General features: G+C 35.1%; 1 protein-coding gene across 4 annotated transcripts in view; it reads right to left on the bottom strand.

Annotated features, from left to right (window-relative positions):
• Nucleotides 1-21464, bottom strand: part of TMX3 (thioredoxin related transmembrane protein 3) — an 88973-nt gene that overhangs the window by 40368 nt on the left and 27141 nt on the right. For 3 of the 4 annotated variants that reach the window (XM_043993525.1, XM_043993533.1, XM_043993541.1), the window contains 3 exons: nt 16649-16729; nt 10295-10394; nt 4689-4766 (listed from right to left, as the gene is read on the bottom strand). In XM_043993525.1, the coding sequence (XP_043849460.1) occupies nt 4689-4766; nt 10295-10394; nt 16649-16729 (259 nt within the window). The remainder of the gene's footprint in view (nt 1-4688; nt 4767-10294; nt 10395-16648; nt 16730-21464) is intronic. The other variant, XM_043993529.1, reaches the window with a different exon arrangement.

Below are 21464 nucleotides of genomic sequence, written 5' to 3'. Positions count from 1 at the left end.
AAGCAGGGAAAAGAACCAGAAAGCTACTGTATTATTCCAGGAAAAAAAGCAATGAGGGACTTTACCAAGGTAATGGCTGAGAATGAGAGGAGAAGACATTCCAAAACTTAAGTTTTGGCAACAATTGGACACGTGGTTACAACTGTAACATAGTTTCTGTGGGTTTCTTTTTGTTGTTTTGAGGGAATTAGGAACTTGGTCAAAAACTGGATCTAGGCCAATCTAAATTTTAGACTCAATATGGTTAACACACACACACACACACACACACACACACACACACACACACACATATACATATATTTATATTTATATTTTTTGGAGGGGGACAGGGCAATGAGGGTTAAGTTACTTGCCCAGGGTCACACAGCTAGTAAGTATCAAGTATCTGAGGCTGGATTTGAACTCAGGTCTTCCTGAATCCAGGGCTGGTACTCTATCCACTGTGCCACCTAGTTGCCCCCTGTTCCCTTGGTTACTTATAAATTTTAATGTGGACTTTAAAAAATTCTTAGGAATCTTCTAGGTACAAACAAATTTCAACTAAAAAAATTTAAGATGAATAAGTAGAAAACAAGGCCTTTAGAGAAATAAAGCTTAGTCAACTATGTTATATAAAACTGTTGCAAAACAATAAATGGATAACCAAAAAAATCACACATCTAATAACTGGCATCTACATTAAGAAGACTTCTGCTTCAGTAATAAAAAGACTTAAGTATTTCCTTCATAAGTGAAAATAATTATCAAAAAAACAACCTCTAATAAAAATTATTATGTATAGGAAGTATAGCCAAACTAGACAGTGTGAATAGATTACTACTTATCTCTTTAGGAAGGTGAGGTTAGAGACAGCATTTTTTTTCTTCACTGAAGTCCCACTTTTTCCCCTGAAAGATTATAATCAGTTTTGCTGGGTAGGTGATTTTTGGTTGTAATCCCAATTCCTTTGCCCTCTGGAATATCATATTCCATGCCCTCCAATCTTTTAATGTAGAAGCTGCTAGATCTTGTGCTATCCTCACTGGGGCTCCACAGTACTTGAATTGTTTCTTTCTAGCTGCTTGTAATATTTTCTCCTTGATCTGGGAGCTCTGGAATTTGGCTATAATATTCCTGGGAGTTTGCCTTTTGGGATCCCTTTCAGGAGGTGATCAGTGGATTTTTTCAATTTCTATTTTACCTTCTGCTTCTAGAATATCAGGGCAATTTTCTCTGATGATTTCCTGGAAGAAGATGTCTAGGTTCTTTCCTTGATCGTGGTTTTCAGATAGAACAATAATTTTCAAATTATCTCTCCTGGATCTATTTTCCAGGTCAACTGTTTTTCCAAGGAGATATTTCACATTGCCCTCTATTTTTTTTATTCATTTGGATTTGCTTTTGCTTTATTGTGTCTTGATTTCCTATAAAGTCATTTGCTTCTATTTGCTTAATCCTAATTTTTAAGCAATGATTTTCTTCAGAGCTTTTGTACCTCTTTTTCCATTTGGCCAATCTGGCTTTTCAAGCTGTTGACTTTTCTTTTATGACCCTCCTTCATCACTCTCATTTCTCTTTCCATTTTTTCCTCTACCTCTCTTACTTTATCTTTAAAGTCCTTTTTGAGCACTTCTGTGGCCTGAGAACAATTCATATTTTTCTTGGAAGATTTGGATGTAAGAGCCCTGACATTGCTATCCTCTTCTGAGGGTATACCTCGATCTTCCTTGTCACTAAAGAACTTTCTATGGTCTCTGTCTGCTCATCTTGTCAATCTTTTACTTGACTTTTAACTCCTTCTTAAAGTGGGGCACTACTTCCAGCATGTACTGTCCCAAGCTTCAGGGGGTCTAAGGTGGTATTTAAGGAGGGGCAGGTTCTTCATTCACCTGGCCTGTTCCCTGGTCTGTGGATAACCCCAGGCCAACTTGCTAATTAACCAGACAGCAAAACTTTGTGTGCTGTGGTTGTTAGCTCTGATGAGTCTGATCCCCTCCTCCACCTGGGCCACCACCATTCAAGCCTACTTCCTGGTTCCCAGCAAGGGTAAAACACCCAAGTTCTGCCTCAGTGCCAGCAGAAACCCCTGTAATCTCCCCCTGGCCATGTGATCAGCTGTCTCACCAGACCATGAGCTTAGTTCCAGATAACACTGGTGCTGCAGCTGATTCAGAGGCTCCAGGGGTCTCTTTTTCTAGTGAGGCCTGCCTGGGACTGGTTCTGTGTCAGTGTGACCATGGGGTTGGGCTCCACTCCCATCCCGGCATAGCAGCCTCCTCTTGCTGACCTTCTAAGCTGTCTTTGGATGGAAAATAATCTCAGCCCATTCTTTTGTGGGTTCTGCTGCTCCAGAAATTGTCCTGTGGCATTATCTAGAGGTATTTTGGAGCAATTGTGTTGTAAGTTCTGAAAGCTTACTGCCTTTTCTCCACCATCTTGGCTCCGCCATCCTTTTTTCTTAAAATAGGAAAAAGAAGGGGAAAAAGCATAGGAGACCCTTGTCACTAAATGGATGGTGATTCTTCTAGCCTGGATATAAGTAAGAACTCATACATACCATCAAACTTCCATCAATACTAGTGAACTTTCACTTATCTAAGAAACTTAAAAAGAATGGGAAAACTTTATGGATTTATGAGGGATTGCATTCTCTGTCAAGAAGAAAACAGATTATTGTCTGTCAGGGATATTAAGGGTTTTTTCTTTTTTGTTTTTTGGGGAGTGAATTACAAAGGAGATTGCACATGTTATATTCAAAGTCCTAATGTCATAGATGCTTGGATATAAGTTCTGAGTTTCAAATCACAAATAAATTCATCACTTCTAACTTTATATCAACCTTTTATCTCTCTGCATTTTTTGCCATATTAAACTTACTGGCCTATTTTCAAAGAGCTTTCCAAATAATATTTTTATAATCCATTATGGATGTGTGTAGGTGTGTATATACATACAGACATAGTCAATAAGAATTGAATGGGAAGAATTAAAAAAAATAATACTTGAATCTGCTGAAAATGGCAGTGTTGAGAGTTATGATGCAGACACATTTGTTATTTAATCATACTTCTTTTTTTTCTTTTGGGCAGGGCAAGGAGGGTTAAGTGAGTTGCCCAAGGTCACACAGGTAGTTAAGTGTAAAGTGTCTGAGGCTGGATTTGAACTCAGATCCCCCTGAATCCAGGGCCAGTGCTTTATCCACTGCTCTACCTAGCTGCCCTCATTTAATCATACTTCTAATGAATGGTTGGGTGTGCCATATCTTACTGTATTTTCATTTATCATGTTTGTGTTCCAAACTTTGGATCTATGTTAAATGTTCTTAATATTTCACTTTTCAATTACTGCCTTTCCATAATGAAATTAAACCCAGATCTCAATTATGTTCCATTCAATTAAAAAAAAAAACTAAAGGAAAAAAGAAATCCAATTTTAAATATGGAAACTAGTACAAACCAGAGCCAAATAAATCAATACACATATATATGGGAAGAGTGCCTAGGAATCAGTAACAAAGAAACATATTACAAGCACAAAGATTCTTTTATAGTAGACTGCAGGTTCTAATATTAAGTATAATTTGTTATTCTTTAGCTGTGGGTCACCAGTTCCAGAACTTTAATGTTCTAGCAGCTAGGTGGTATAGCAGAGTTGGCTCTGGATTCAGAAAGATCTAGGTTCAAATCTATCCTCATATACTTAATAGCTATGTGACTCTGGCAAGGTCACTTAACGTCTGCTTGCCTCAGTTTCTTCATCTGTAAAATGAAGACATAATAGGACTTACCTTCCACAGTTGTTGTGAAGTGTTTAGCTTAGCACAATCTCTCACACATGATAGGACTTTTATTAATGCTGTCCCCCTAACTAATTTTACAAAACCCTTCTGTTCAAGCTTGCCTAAAGCTATAAATAGCCATTTGCTTATGAAGAAAAGTAATTTTAGCACAAAGAATTACACAGCAAATAGAAAGTTAAGTACAGAGTATATGTCTGATGAATAAGAATACACTATAGGAAACCATGACCCAGAAACTAGAGGGCAATTAAAACATCTCAATGATAAGGACAGCTTTATTCATGGTACAACTTAAGAATTCTAACAAAAATCCATGTTGCTGTTATTTTGAAGCCAAAAGAAAAAAAAGTAACACAATATCTATGTTACCTAAATGTTGTTATTTCCATTAATATTTACTAGGTGTAGTTCACAATCATATATCCTGAGAGCTATTAAGAACTACCTATATAGTTATCCCTTCCACATCATGGGGATTAGCACCCCTTCCCTCCTTTTGCTATCTGGAAATTCTGCATAACATTTTTTGGTGCTTCCTTCAAATTCCCTTTAGAAGTCTGAATTTTTTTTTTCTTTTATAGGGTGTTTACATTACCTATTGTAAAATTTGGATAAGTATTTGTTCCTAGACTATATATAAGTCAATGTTAAGTAAAAATACTATATAAAAAAGAAAATTTAAAAATACAAAATGCTATAAATAATTCCTTATGCTGATCTGTGATATATTGAACCATGAAGGTAAAAATGGTGATGTGGAAAAGATAACTATATTACAATTAGTGAACAGGTAAAGTTTCTTTTTATAAATTTTTAGTAAATGTGTCAAATAACATTAAAATAAGAAATCATATCTCAAATAATTTTACCCCAAAAATGCTATAAAATGCATTTGAAAGTCACATACCTCGGGTATAACCTCTTCTGAGGCCGAAAAGAAGTAGGTATATACAATTAATTCTGAAGCTACTTCTATGTATTTCTCCTGTAGAAACATTTGAAGATTGAAAAAAAAAATGAGCCACTGTTTCATATATGTGTGTATTTGTATATATAAATATATATATACACACGTTAACTGTATGTACCAGTACATTACAAGATAGTACTATTATAAATTACACTGAAATTAAAGTGTAATTAGATCTACCAATTGATTACTTTTTAATTATTCATTTTAGTAAATTATTTAGGGAAGAACCCAAAGTCCCGAATCCAAAGTAACACTTTAAAAAATTAAACAATCAAATAATTCAAATGACTTTTACAATTCATAAAACACATATCAAATTTACTTTAATCCCATTTTCAAATTCAAAATCAGTATTTAAGTTTAAATATCTAGAGACTATTGTCCTCATAACTGAGGACAAATTCAATCCAATCATCTAAAACAGGGAAAGGGGACAGAGAGATTCATGAATGATTTAAAGTGAAGTGGAAGTATAGTAACCATCACAAAGCTATCACCTACATGACTCCAGATAAACACATAAATAATGTTTTAGTCTTCTGGGAAATGGCCTCTTGTATTTAAGCATGGTCCCACCCATATAGCAGCCTTGTACAGCAAAACTGTTGCGCATGCTTTGCTATAAATTTGGGATCATAAATCTGCCACAACTCCTACATATTTATAAGCCACAATTTATCATGCAATGTTGTTCAAAAAATAATTCCATTAAAAGGTCTAACCTTGAGAAAACATTAAAGCATCATCAAATCAGATAGCATTTATATATTCTGATCTGTGACCTCATTAAAAATGGCCTCCAATAATGCCAATCATCATTTAATCCTTTGTAACTTTTATCCCTGTTCTTTCAAAATACTCATAGGACGTCCACAGAAAGTACTACAAGTCATCCTCTAGATCTCATCATTTCTTGGAGACCAATGGAGGTATTGCTTATCAAATCATCTCTCACTCTTATGATGTGACTGGCCCAATTACTTCTCCCATGATCATAAGACAGAAATGCTCATAAATTTTAACCATCTTCCTGAGTTATGCTTTGCAAATGAGATATTTTAAATCCATGTTGCCCTTGGCTCTCCATCTGGCAAAGAAGTCAGATATTTGCTTACTGAGGCAGTTTCTGGGCATTATTAGTCTCCTTGTTATGGAGATTCCTGAATATTATTTAAAGTTCTATGGAAAAAGGAGGTAATTGTTTTTGATGTCTTTTCCTTTATCTGTTTTCTTTTCTCCTAGTCTGGTGTCAATTTTGACCTTTGTTTTAAAAAGTCAGCCCAAAGAGATAGATAGATTATTCTGATATGATGACCATGTCAGTAGCCCATCCATCACTTCTTGTCTGTTATGATAGTCAAATTATTTTATTGCATTATGATACAATGCTCACCATATCCAGTGTCTTTTGATTCTCTTCTTGAATAAAATATACATGGTACCATGGTGTGAAATTTCTGCAGTCTACAGGTTGTTAACCTCTTTCACTCTTAATCTGGAACCATATTTTCCAATGTATTCTTCACCATTTTACCCAATGAGATCTTTGCACTCTAGTCTCCAAGGACTGAGAACGTAAGTTTGGAGTATCCTGTCAAGGTCTTTTAAGCATTTCTCTACCTCCTCATCCTTTGCATCATATGTAGGAAGATAAGTTGCAATTACATTTATAGTGTTCTTTTTGGCTTGTGCTCATGATGAACGCCACATTTTAAGATTGTCAAGCATCCTACCAAAAAGATGTTTATCATGGCTGGCCCTTAGACATATCAAGCCAACTCCATTAATTTTACTATCCAAGGAGAACTGTGAAGTATGCTCCATTTAGATTAATTTTATGTTTTCAAGTTACAATTTAAATAAGAATACCAAGTGACATTAAAAAAAGAAAAACCCTTTGAATGTATTCCACTATCCTTTCTAGCTACCATCTAATTTCCATGGAACTTGTTTTCTAACCTTACCACTCTCCTGAAAATTTTATCTCAAAAATTATTACTGATTCCCTCAAGTCCTCCTCAACCAATTTTGTTTCTGAGACAAATACCTACTCATACTTAAAACATTCTTCTTAGACTGAAATGATAGACTGTCTCCTGGGTCTTTCCCTATATCCAGTTGGACTGATCCTTTTGAGCCCTATCAAAGCTCCCCTTCCACCAAACTGTAATATTCTTTAATCCACATCTTTCCATTTAGTAGGCAAGAATACCATAAGAAAATTTTTCAGATGCTTTACCTAAAATCTAGATAAACTAGATTTACAGCATTTTCCTTACTAATTAGTCTAGTAATCCTGTTAAAAAAAGAAAGAATTAGTCTTACATAACCTATTCTTGAGACAACTTTTATTTATAAATGTTCAATAACTATCACTTTAATGAAATGTTTTAAAATTCTGTCAGGAATTAAAATCAAGTTCATTTGCCTAGTTTATAGAGTCACATTCTTCTTGTAATCCTGCTTGTCTGGAAATTAGGACAAAATTTGCCCTTCTCCAATTCTACAACAGCTCTCTTCATCTCTACAATCTTTCAAAGACCACTAATAAGAACTCAACAATTTAATCTGTCAAAGGCTTTCACTAGGAACTGTCTGGGTAAGTGTCTTGAACTCATCTCTCTTAATATCAGTCTATTTCTTTTGGGTGTCAACTCACTATCCACCCTCTTTGGTCTTTCAAAGCCAAAGATTATTCTCCTTAGAACAGAAAACATATAATGATTCTTCCCATCATGAGTTATAATCATTACATCTTCCAAGCAGCAGTCCTTTCCTTTTATCCTCCTACTTTTCCTGAACATGTCTGAAACAAAGAAACAAATCCCCGTTTTTTGTGGCTCATTCTGAGTTTTAGTGCTTTTGACACTATTCTATCTTTCTCTGTTATTTAGAAGATAAAACCTTGCTTTCACTACTGTAAAAACTTCTAAACATCTAAGCTGTCAAGAAATTATCAAATTTCCAGTTTATTTAAACAACTTTTCCTACCTAAAATAATTCTTTTTTGTGTGTTCAGGTTTTGTTCTTGAGAGCTTTCCATCCTTCCCAAACTGCAATTTTCTAGAATTTTAAGAGATTGGATTCTGAACTGTCTGAAATCTGCATGCCTCACAACTACAATGCATATACTAGACTAAACCCTAGCTTGACTTCCCTATCAGAATTCTGAAATGGAATGGTTACTTCTTACTTTTTCTACTTAAACTATTGTTCTCCGCTGGTGAGTGTCAGCTCTAAAACAGCAGTTACCCTCACTGGTTCTTTGACCTTTTGGAAAGGACAGTTATCATTATAACAAACTCTATAAATTATTAGTCCCAGTTCTGGTCATTCCTTTGAAGGCCAGTCCTAATTACCTACCGACATTTCAAAACTGATGGTTCACCTATATCTCAAACTTAACATTTACCGAAAAAAAAAAAAATTAAACAAAGAAAACCAGTCCTCACTATTTTTTACAGAAAGCCTACCTCTCTTCAAAGGTAACACTGTTCTTCCAGTAATACAGTTTTATAATCTTGGTTAGCATCCTCTACTCCTCACCCTCATTCTTCCCAATCTTTTGCCAAGTCCTATAATTTTCACCATACCATCTCTTGCATAGAGACCCCTTCTCTCCACTCTCATAGACCACACCTAGACTACTGGAACAGCTTCCTAACTGTTCTACCTACCTCAAAGTCTCTTCATTCTAATTCCATCCTCTTCACAGCTGCCAAAGTGATTTTATTAAAGCAGGAGAAGCACAGGAGTGTCATGTTCCTCCCAAATAGACATACAAACACTCAAGACATTTCAGTGGCTCTCTAGTTATCCTTCTATTATCAGATATAAACTCTTCTGACTGGCATTTACAGTTCTTCATAACTTGACCCCATTCTACCTTTCACTCTTTTTTTTTTTTTTTGAAGTGAGGCAATTGGGGTTAAGTGACTTGCCCAGGGTCACACGCTAGTAAGTGTTAAGTGTCTGAGGCTGGATTTGAACTCAGGTACTCCTGACTCCAGGGCCTTTACTCTATCATTACGCCATCTAGCTGCCCCTACCTTTCACTCTTTTTACTCAATACTCCTATTATACACTGTACGTTCCAGCCATTTTGCCTCCTTGCTCCTAATAAGCAAACTCCCATTTCAGATGCTTTGCACAAATTGCCCCATGGTTGCCCTCCCCTCCACAGCTTTTGGAACTCTTTGTTTCCTTGAAGACTCAATTCAAGAAACATCTTCAGTATGAAGTTTCTCCTGCTCACCTAAGCTGCTAAGGCCTCTTCTTTCTCTAAAGATTACCCTATAACTGTTTTGTGTATGTTTTGTATGTGCCTATATGTATATTTTGTCTCCTTTGATAGAAAATAAGCTTTTCGATAACAGGAGATGCGCATCTCCAGTTTCTAATGTAGTACCTGGCACAGAGTAAATGCTTATTAAGTGCCTATTTGCTTCCTATCTCCAAAAGGTCAGTAGTATATTCCAATGACAATATGGCTTTTGTTTCTGTATTCACTCCAATGTTTTCCATTATATTTCCCTGATTTATTCCCTTGATTTCCTCATGTAATACATCATCTTAAAATATAATGTTCTCCTCTTACTATCTATATTGTTCCTTTTGAATAAGATATACACTTAAGACAATGGTGGTATAGCAAATGAAGAAGTCAGCTTCAGTCATACAGACCTGGCTTCAAGTACCTCCTCTGACATGTAATGGCTATCTGATGCTGGCTAAGTTATTTAATCTCTCAGTGCCTCAGGCAATTAAGATTATAAACTGTAGAACAATTGTTGACCTTCACTGTTAGAGGTAATTTCCTCACAGAGTTCCCTACACCAATAAAACTTTAAGTCCAGAAAAGAAATACCACTTAAGTTGAGGAAGTTTGGCATCTCTCACCTGTTTACTCGTTTTTAAGATAAGCAAATGCCAAAAACAATGGAAATAAAGGAAGTACTCTACTTATACTGCTGAATAAATTCAAATAGTTAAGGGCTAAACATATATTAACTGAGCAGATCTAACCTTGCTAACAATTAATCACAAAAGGGGAGTGCTTGGTACACTGGTGCAGCAGGATACATTTAGTCAAACAACTGGAACAAGGAACTCTGATTCTGTAGTCAAATACTTGAATTCAAATCCTTCCTGTGATGATTAACAACTGTATGACCTTGGAAAAGTGACTTAATATCCCTGCACCTCAATATCTTCATTGGAAGAATAAGGAGATTGTACTAGTTAGTCTTTAAGATACTTTCCAGTTAATGATCTATGATCTTGGGAAATATATAACCTATTTAATATTAATGAAATTTATTTTCAAATGTTACAAAAAAGTAAAGCAAGAAATACTTCTAATACTTGAGAAAATGCCTACAAATATATACATTTTATGATGTCTATTTTTCAAAATATCTGGAATCAAGGATTTCTTGCATGGATATTTAGAATTTAGTAGGCTATAGGAACTATGACTTACTTAAAATGCGACAAAACAAGTTTTAACTTGGTATTCAAAATTTATCTTCATTTCAAACCTTTAAAGTTGATTCTCCTCCAACATAAAGAAACAGTACACGATGCCTCTTCTTCACATGCTCAAACATCTGTTGACTTGGAAGTGGACGGATTAGAGCCCTGTATTTAAAAAGGCAATTTATCTTTTAAATTTAAAATAAGACTCACTTTTCAATTTTAAATCATGGTTAAATATTTATATTAAAATAATTTCGGGGCAGCTAGGTGGCGCAGTGGATAAAGCACCGGCCCTGGACTCAGGAGGACCTGAGTTCAAATCCGGCCTCTGACACTTAACACTTACTAGTTGTGTGACTTAAGTGTGTGCAAGTCACTTAACCCCAATTGCCTCACTAAAAAAAAAAAAATGATTTCCATGTTATCCTGCTTCACAATTATCCAAGGTTTAAAAGATTTTAATATTGCTATCTTAAAAAAATAACAAACAAAAAAAGTCATCTGAAATCTATTTTTAAAGGTTTGTATCACCTAATATGTGTATACATACACATATGAGCATATACACATAGAAGAGTGAACTATAAATAACACAACTAAAGCCTTAGTTTAAACACCGTTAAAAAAAAAAGAGCTTAAAAACATTTTAGACAAACATTCTGAAACAGCTGTTTTAGCTAATTTTATGGCCAAAATTGTCACTATTTTAAATAGATGTTAAAAAAACTATTAAGTAAAAAGGGAAGTAAATCATAACAGCTCACTTACAGTACTAAAATTATAAGAGCTCACTTAACTGAATTTTAATAACACTGTTATTAACATCAGATAAAAATTATTCCAAGTCTCACTGATTCTAGAGAGGACTATCACAATATGTATGTCCATAAAAATTTGAATAGACATATGGGAAATATTAAGCAAGTATAACCAATATGATTTAATTTAAACTATACTTTTCATTTAAGACAATAACTATAATTAATGTTTTGATTCTTTTATTGTTCTTTTATTTTATTCCTGTTCATATGTATTTTAATTATTTTTCAAAATATTACTGTATGAATATACAATGTAATATTTAAAATAAAACTTATTCTCAAAAAATATTAATTTATTTATATGCTTTGTATAAAATTTCACATTAAAACTTTATGAAACAAACTAAAAGGACCCATTATTAAAACATTTTTTAGAAAAAAAGGGAAATTATGGACTTATCCAAAGGACCTACATTTTTAATATATATATAATCAGTAACTTATTAATGGTTTATTACCTAGGCATATTTAAAAGAAACTACACTAAACTAGAAATTAAATTACACAAAAAAATCATAAAACAAAATTGATAATCAGAACTGATCAGAAACAGTTAATGTAAGGTGATTACTATGAACTATGCAAAATATATTATTTGAAACTCCCCCATCCACAAGTTTTAGGAAGACAATATATTCTTTAAAATTTGGTGTGCTTAAAAAATAGGGAGTTCTCTAAGTGAAGTTTTGCATCATTCTGCATTCTATTTTTACCTCTAACAGTAAGTCAGATGATGATGCAACTACAGAAGTTAATCTTGAAATTTTGGTTGCAATACTTTCATTAGCAATTGCATCAGAAAAATCTCATTACATTCAACAGAAATTTGGAAAATAAACATCAACCAAAAAAAAAGCCGCAAACCTACCAAGATCCCAAGATCATAACTCTTGGAGGAAAAATTCCTCACAAGTCAATGATTTTATTTTTAAATGTTTATGTAATCACCTATCAAATATAAAAAAATAAAAAAAATTATTACAGCGAGGAAAATATAACGAAGGAATTAACAGCAAAGGAAAACTGATGTGTAAGAGTCACACTATATTGAAAAACTGTTTTCTGAATGTTTTTGTCCTAAAATATCTGGATGTCTCTATCTTCCAGTTCCCTAAACTCTGAAGACAAAAGTTACCAAAATATAAATATATTTAGCTTGCTAAAATCATATAATCTTTCAGGTTGTTAACCCACTTTTTCTCCCTTCCTCAAAACTTATCAGCACCATTTGTTCATTCTTTTCTCTTTTCCTATGAAAAGTAGCTCTACTCCTAATTAAGGCTAAGGTCTCTTACTATACTCACTCTATTTTTTTTTTTGGTGAGGCAACTGGAGTTAAGTGACTTGCCTGGGGTCACACAAGTGTCTGAGACCGGATTTGAACTAAGGTCCTCCTGACTCAAGGGCCGGTGCTCTATCTACTGCGCCACCTAGCTGCCCCTATAACTCACTCTTACACAGATCGATACGAATCCCTCTGGTGACCCTTAATAATAAAGACAAATTGACAAATTTATAGAATAGTTTAAGGTTTGCAAAGAACTTTACTCATAACAACCCTGTGAGTTGTTGCAAGTATTATCATTTCTTTTTTTTTTAAATTGAGGAAATTAAAACTGAAAGATTGACTAGCTCATGATAGTCATGCACATAGGAATCCAAGCATCATGACTCCAACTCAGGGGTGGCCTTTGTCTTTGACAAGTAAAACCTTTCTGTATGTACAAATGATCCAATTCAATTCAATCTTCTCCAGCAGTCTCTTCTATCAACAATTCTCTTAGTAATCTTCAGTCTCTCCTTGTCTACATGTTGCTTTCATATTGCCTATAAACATGTCTATGTTACCTAACAGGTACCTTTCCTCATTTTCCTGTCTAAACTCCATTCAGTACCTCCACTTCTTTTCTTCTCATTCTACCATCCTCCCAGTTTTCAAGGCTCCAAATCCAGGTGTCATCCACAATTTCTCCCATTTTTTTAACCCTCCCTGAAATCCAATCTGTTGAAAAATCCTATCAATTGTACCTTCTTAACAGCCTCCTTCTCTCCTCTAATACTGCTTTTGTGCTGGCACATTTCCTCATCATCTATCCCTAGAGTACTGCAATAGCCTCCTGCTTGGTCTCCCTGCCTAACGTTTCTCCAATATATCTATATCCTTCACGAGCTTTCTAAAGCACAGGTCTGATTATGACAAATGCCCCAATTCAATGAACTCTAGTGGCTCCCTATTACCTCCAGGATCAAATATAATCAAAATAAATAATAATAATAATATATCGAATATAAAACCTTCTATTTTGCTTTTAAAATCCTTCATACCTTCACCCTTCTTCCTTTCCAGTCTTCTTACATTTTACTCACTTCCACATACCCTGAGACGCAGTAACAATGGCTGTTCTTTACAGAAGATATTCTTCTCCATACCCTTGGCATCTTCACTAGCAATCTTCTATGTCTGGACTTATCTCCCTCCTCATTTGTGTCTCCTGGCTTTCTTACAGTTTCAGCTAAAATCTTACCTTCCTCAAGAATCCTTTACTGAGCCCCCTTAATGTTAGTGCATTCCCTCTGTTGATTCTTGTTCTGTATGTATTATTTGTACACTGTTGTTTACATGTTGTTATACTGTAGGCTCACTGAGAGCATCAATCTTCTTTGTTCCCAGAGCTTGATTATCACCTAAGAAGATGACTAAAAATTATGTTTCCAAACTTCTATATGTCCTACAATTCTAAATATAACTACAACATCTCTGCATCTTTATTTCCTAGTAGAACTTCAAATTCAACATGTCAAAAACAAAGCTGATGTAGTATTTTTCCCTTTATACTTGTCAGTCCTTCTGACTCCCATTTTTTCCCTCACTGGTACCACCATTCACTCTTGGGTATCTTTGCTTCTTCCTTTCTTTTGCTCTTCATGTCCAATCAATCATTTGCCAAATACTGCCATTCCCATCTCTGAAAAATCTCTTGCTTCTGTGCCCTCCTCACTATACCCACTGTCAACACCCTAATACAGGTATTAATTATCACCTAACTATATTCTAATAATAGCTGAGAAGTGGTTCTTTCCATTTCAATTTTCCCCCTCTCCAAACCATCAATTAATCACACTGCTAGACCAATATTTATGCATTCTAAGAAAATGTAAACTCTCTGATAAGAGAGTATTTCATTTTCATATTTTTAGCTTCCCTGAGTATTGTATTTTGCATACACCTAGCACTTCAAGGATAATTAACTGAATTGAATCGGTCAAATCTCTACTAAAAATATTCAAGGGTTCCCTACTACATATAAAGAATGGTCCTAATTTTTTTAAATAATCAAGGCCTTCAAAAATATGTGAAAAACCTCACTTTCCAGCTAGTGGCATAGTAAACAAAATAGTGGAACAGGAGTCAAGAAGATCTGAGTTCAAATTCTGCCTCAGAGAGATATTGTGTGACCCTGGACAAATCATGTAATTTGTTTTTTCCCAATTTCTTCATCTTGGAAATGGAAATGATAATAATAACTCACCTCCCAAAATTTTGGGGAGGATCAATAAGATAATATTTGTAAAATGCTTTGTAAACCTTGGGGGGCGGGTAGGTGGCGGAGTGGATAAAGCACTGGTCTTGGATTCAGGATGACCTGAGTTCAAATTCAGCCTCAGAAACTTGACACTTAATAGCTGTGTGACTCTGGGCAAATCACTTAACAATCATTGCCCCACAAAAAACAAAAACAAAAAAAGGGGGGCTGGGGGGGAGGGCAGCTGGTGGCTCAGTGGATAAAGAACTGGCCCTGGATTCAAGAGGACCTGAGTTCAAATCTGGCCTCAGACACATGACACTTACTAGCTGTGTGACCCTGGGCAAGTCACTCAACCCTCATTGCCCTGCCCCCCCCAAAAGTTTTACAAACCTTAAAGTGATATCTAACTGCTACTTACCACACTCCCTTTCATACTCTTTGCTCCAACCAAAACAGAATATTATCTAACTTGTGTTCTTTCATTTGCCTTTTTGCATTCTCACTTTTGCAGTACCCTTCCTTTCTTTCTTCACCTTTCAAATGCCTTTACACATCTGTAAAGAGCTTAGCACAGTGCCTGGAACACAGTAATATTAGGTAATATATAAATGCTTATTCCCTACTCTCCTTCCCTAAAGCCTATCTCTTCAATGAAGTTCTACCTAATCCATCTTCTACCCCATAACTCCTATACATCTAATGTTAAATAATCTTCAATCTTAGATTTCACATACTTTACAACTCTCCAAACTAATTAATTATGTCTTATATGCCCATCTCTTGTACTGTTAGCTCCATGAACATAGGCACTTATCTTATTTAAAGTATAAATGCAGCTCAGGACCTAGCATAGTGCTTTGCAAATAGCAGATGCTCAGTATTTGGTGAATGCTGAATCAGTGAATAAGATTAAACTTTATGTATTGACTTTCACATTTCATGGTCAAATTTTTATCGCTTTTGCTGTCTGAATAGTACTTTTATGAAATTCAACACTGCCACATTTAATAAGTGGTAGCAATCGACTTATATACACAAGGTCTCACATTGCACATGCTTCAGTTGTAGCCATTCTGGATGCAATGAAAAGGAAAAAAGTTCAGACCAACTTGAAAAGTTGATTTCAAGAGTCTCTGTGACCCTATCAACTAGTTAGCACCAAACAAACCTCAAAACCTCACAAGTTTTCTATGAGGTATTAAAACTAATCAAAAATGTCAATAATGTTATGACCTTAATGTGCCCTATTATGGTCCTAACACACTTTAATAAAGTATATTTATAGGCACGTGTGTGCACGTGCTCACGCATGTGTGTTTTAAAGTGTCTAGGCAAAGAGAAATCAATGTTTAAGTCTATGGAATGAATGGTCTCTCTAAGTAATATGAGAACTAAAAGTGGGGTACATATTATTTCATAATATATTTCAATTAAGAAAAGATTAAATGAAATCTATTCACCTATTTTCTTGAACATGTTAAGTAAATAAGAACTACAGGGGCTGCTAGGTGGCACAGTGGATAAAGCATCTGCCCTGGATTCAAGAGGACCTGAGTTCAAATCTGATCTCACACACTTGACATTTACTAGCTTTGTGACCCTGGGCAAGTCACTTAACCTCATTGGCCTGCAAAAACAAAACAAAAAAATTTTAAAAATAAAAACTAAAGTGACAAATGGGATATGCTCATTAAAGTAAAATATAGGATTACCAAGTTAGCTTGTCACTTTTCTATTTATTGTTTTATGTTGAGGTATATAATTGAAATTACAATGAAAGGTAATGCAATAATGATGAAATATAATGGCATTTAAAATCTAATTTTTAAGGAATATGTGAAAAGCAAAGTTAATGACTTAAGGACCCCTCCCTAAAAAAATTGCATTTTTCTGTAATTCATCTGTATCCTACATATCTGCTAGATAAACTTATGTTTTGAAAAAGAAATGTAAGTTGTAATTATACAATTAAAACACAAAAAATATTTAATCAATATCCTTAATACTTTAATTCTCCACATTTGACTCTATTACATTAAATTATTTTCAAGGAAGAACAAATACTTACCCAGATACTCTATGAGCAAATTCAATGATATCATCTCTAGTTCTAGGCCCTCGGTAGTTATATGCTAGATCATTTTTTAATCTTCAAAAGAAAAAGAAGAAAAGATTGATTTGGGTTTCTGATTATTTCAATATTTGAATATGGTTTTGATTTTTTAGTTAGAAAGTTATTTGATTATAGTTATGAAAATTTAATTTCAAAAATATAAATGCAATGTAATAGAAGTAAGAGTTACGGGGGCATACATTAAATAGCAACTGAATTTAGAAGAACTCAACCAAGTTGCAAAGAAAAATAATTCCAAACAACTTAATGTATAGTACTTCATAAAATATTTTGCATACATGGGAAAGTAAAGTATATGTATGTGTATATATAGATATATCTTTATGCATAGTCATTCATATAGAAAATATATATCTATAAGTGTGTGTATCTTTTGAGAATCTGAGAGCCAGAGGGTATGCAAATCAAGCCCTCACTCCCTTGTCTATACCTCCTCCATTTCTTTAATGCTTTCATCCCTGGAGAGAGGGTCCTGTGTTCAACTAAGGCAGGTAAGATGCAGAATCATTCTGAGTTTGGGGGAGGGGGTCCCTACCTGTCCCTCTCTACTGGGTTTAGCAGTAAGGGCACCTCCCACATGTATACTAGGTTATGTCTTTCTGCCAATGAGGCATACCTAACTAAAGATAGACGGACAGATGGAAGGAAGAAAAAGAAAAGGAGAAAGAGAAACAAAGAAATAAAGAAAGAAGTTTACATATATACATTTATCTCTACAGAGAAACACACAAACACACACACATATATATGAAGATATATATGTGTTTTCCTACCTATACAAAATCTCTATAAGGGACATACACTCAGATATCTTTGATGAAGGTATCAGTAAACAAGAAGTGGGCTTTCCCAAATAATAATCAACAAAGGACCAAATCTTTACCATCTCATAATTGACTAAAAGATGTAGAAAAATATCAGATTTCATTGTGCTTACTTTTTTTAATCACAAAAAAAAGCATTTGGCTTTATTTTTACAATAAGCTGCCTTCCATCCATACAGCAAGATCTTTCAAGATTTCATGAAAGATTTATCATCAAAAATAACCTCTGATAATAAACATCACACAGAGCATAAAACAGGGAGATATATGCTTTCCAAGAGTATTCAATGCCATGATGGAGATTCAGCATAAAATCCTGGTGGATGGAGGGGTACCCTAAAAATGGTGAAGTCATCAGGATGCTTTGGTTTATGAATGACATCAGCTGATTTCACCCTAAGACTATGAAGGGACTCCAGGAAGAACTTTATAATCATTCAAAGAAATCTGGCCTGTCTACCACAAAGCAAAGAGCAAAACAATGAAGACCTCATATTGCCCAAATTTCAATATACATCTGAACTGACACCCTATAGAACTTGTCCAATAGTATATATACCTGAAATAGATAATACAGATGGTCAATGAGCTGGGTCAAGTGTTGAAAAGGAGGAGAATAGATTAGATTGTTTTCAGGAAATGTCCAAGCATTTTTACAGACCCTAAGCTACTCTTAAAAGCAAAGGCTCAATCTTTTCAAAACAAGCATTTTACCTATGCTACATGGCAGTGAAACCTGAACACTATAAGAGTCCTAAGAACTACAGATATGCATCACATAGCCAGTAATGGAAACACACATAAGAGTTGTGAACAGGCTGCAATATATAATCAATAAGGAACTCCAAAGAAGAATGTGGTCAAGGATGTCATCTCAGCTTTGTACCATGGAAAGAGATGGGCTAGTCACATAGGAAGGGCAGGGACAAATGGACATCCAGAGCACCCTCTACTGGCACCATGGAGATGTTAGGTTATTGCCCTATGGCAAACTTTGGGGATCATGAGTGGGAGGATAGGCCAACATGAATTGTCTGTGTTCTGCATAATTGGAGGGAACTCCCAAACTGATGAGGTCACAAGGTTATTTGAATATGAGTATGTAAATTATTTCAATGCAAAATGATTATTAAAGTCAATATATCTTAATCACTACTCAAAAGTCTTAAAGAAAACAAGAAAAGCTATTTGATTTCACTAGTTGATTCAAGGACAATAAAGGATTTCCAGGATAAGCTGATTATCTGAAAACTTACCATCATATTAATTAACTAGGCTTTTGGTTTTCAACTCCACCAGTTGCTCTCCCCTCAGACTGAAGAGCTAGAAAGTGAAGGACTAAATTCTTCCCATAAGCAGTATACTGGATAAGATGTTAGTACCTAGAGTCAGGAAGACCTGAATTCAAATGTGGCCTCAGACACTTACTAGCTGTGTGATCCTGAGCAAGTCACTTAACCCTGTTTGCTTCAGTTTCCTCATCTGTAAAATGAGCTCGAGAAGGAAATGGCAAACCACTCTAGTATCTTTGCCCCCAAAAAATCCAAATGGCTTCATGAAGAGTTGGAAATGACTGAACAACAAAAAATTCTTTACAATGCCTTCCTCTATAGAAGAGTGGGTATGAACTTTTCAGCTAATATCTATTTTCCATCAACAGCTTGGCTTGGTTTCAACTCTATGGAATATTATACCCACTCATGGGTTCTCCCCCGCAACCCCAATTCCTTTTGTGTGTGTGTGTCTTCCCCTATTAGACTATAAGCCCTTTGGGGGCAGGGACTATATTTCTTTGTCTTTTTTTTTTTTTTTTTGTGGGGCAATGGGGGTTAAGTGACTTGCCCAAGGTCACACAGCTAGTAAGTGTCAAGTGTCCGAGGCCGGATTTGAACTCAGGTACTCCTGAATCCAGGGCCAGTGCTCTATCCACTGTCTTTTTTATATCCCTAGGATTTAGCATAGTGCCTGGCATCTGGTAGTCACTTAATAAATATTTATTAAATACAATGAATTTCTCTAAATTCTTTCAGGAATCAATAATTCCTAATTACATAAAACTCTCATGGGATAGAAAACTCAGAGGAATCATGAAGGTGAAAAAAAACTTAAAAATACAAGAAGATAATTAATTGTGATGATATTTAATAGAAGGGACAGTAAAATTAATTGCTTTCACATGAATGCACAGGAGATGCAAGATAGAAAAAAATACAAAAATTTATAAAATGTTACAAACAAAATAAAAAAATTTGATACTCGAAAGTGTGAGAATTGGAGTGCCACCAACCTGCTGAAAAAGACATTGCAGGGAAGCTCTGCCCTGAGGAGTACGCATGAGGTGACCTTTCTGGGGTTTTTGAAGGTCGGATTGGTGTCTGAAAGTTACCAGGCATCCAGAAGTTGCCCAGTGTCGGGAAGTTACATCTATAGAACTGCCTGTGGGTCGTGTCAATCAAAGAATCAAAGTTACTAGCCAATTAGCTTGGAGGGGTGTGTGTATGTGTGTGTGTGTGGCCCGGCTTCCTGTCTGACGGGGGCTAGCAGGAAGAAGACTCTTTTTCTCTTAGATAGCTAAATGAAGGCGGTTTTTGCTTAATGCCCAAAGACTGGTGCTAAAGCTTTTCTAATTTAAGGCGACCACACATTAGATTTTAAATATCACAGGTAGAATTTTAGGCATTACAAAAGGCACTTTGATTTATTTCTCTAGGGCCATCTATTCCAACTGATATACAAAAGAAATCCTCACTATAACATATCCAACAACTGATCATGCAGTTTCTGCTTTAAGAGGTTTAAAAAGGAGGAAACTTCCAAATCTCAATGAAGCCCATTTGGTTTTTGAACAGCTCTCATTTTTAAGAAGTTTTGTTTTTTTAATATCAAGCCTATAGTGGTCTTTTTGCAACTTCCAGCTATTGCTGCTGCTTCTGCCCTTTGGGTACAAAGAAAACAAACCTCCTCTATGTAATAGATTTTAAAATACTTGACAATAACTCTCATTTTCCCTGAGACTTTTCTTCTACAGGCTAAACAAGACCAGTTCCTTCAAATGATCCTAAAATTACATGAACTCAAGACCCTTCATTATCTTTCTTACTCTTTTCTGGAAATGATAGTTCAACAATGTCCTTTATAAACCACACATGCAGAACCAAATACAAAATTACAGATAAGATCTGATAATACGAGAGTATAACAGGATTATCATCTATTCCTCAAAATTATGCCTCTCTTAAGGCAACCCAAGACCACATTAGCTTTTGTGGCTGTAAAATCACATCTCATAATGAGCTTGCAGTCTAAAACTGGCAGATTTTCAAATAAACTGCCATCCATCTATGACTCTCCCATCATATATTAGTGAAGCTTATTTTTTGTACCCAAGATTAAGAGTTCATATTTATTCCTACTGAATTCCATCCTGCTAGATTCAGTCCAATCTTTTAGCTCCTTCGTGCATACTGATTCTGTAATTAGTGTTACATAATTCTCCTTGCTTTATCTTCTCTAAAAATAATAAGTATATTATATACAAATCATTGATAAAAAATGTGAAAGGGCATAGGACCAGGCACAGATACAAGGTAGACAGAAGATAATCTTAGAGGGGAAGGAACATGCTGCAGTGGAGAACAATGCATTGGGAGTGAGGGGTGGGGGGGATGGGACTGAAAAAGGCCTGAAAAAGATAGGGTTTGTGCTGGGTCTAGAAGCAAGCCAAGGAAAGGAAGGAGGAAGGAGTGAGGAGGAGAGCATTCGGGACATCCAGTGAAAAAACAGAGGTAGCAGGTGGAATGTCATGTGTAAGGAACAACAAGTAGACTGATCACAGATTATACAAAGGAGAGTAAAGTTCAAGGAGTCCAGAAAGGTAAACCTATTTGAAAAGAACTTTAGAAGGCAAATGGAAGACCTCACATAAT

Source organism: Dromiciops gliroides, chromosome 1, assembly GCF_019393635.1.
Source record: "Dromiciops gliroides isolate mDroGli1 chromosome 1, mDroGli1.pri, whole genome shotgun sequence".
In the NCBI taxonomy this organism is placed as follows: Eukaryota; Metazoa; Chordata; class Mammalia; order Microbiotheria; family Microbiotheriidae; genus Dromiciops; species Dromiciops gliroides.
This window is presented reverse-complemented; position numbering and strand designations above follow the sequence as displayed.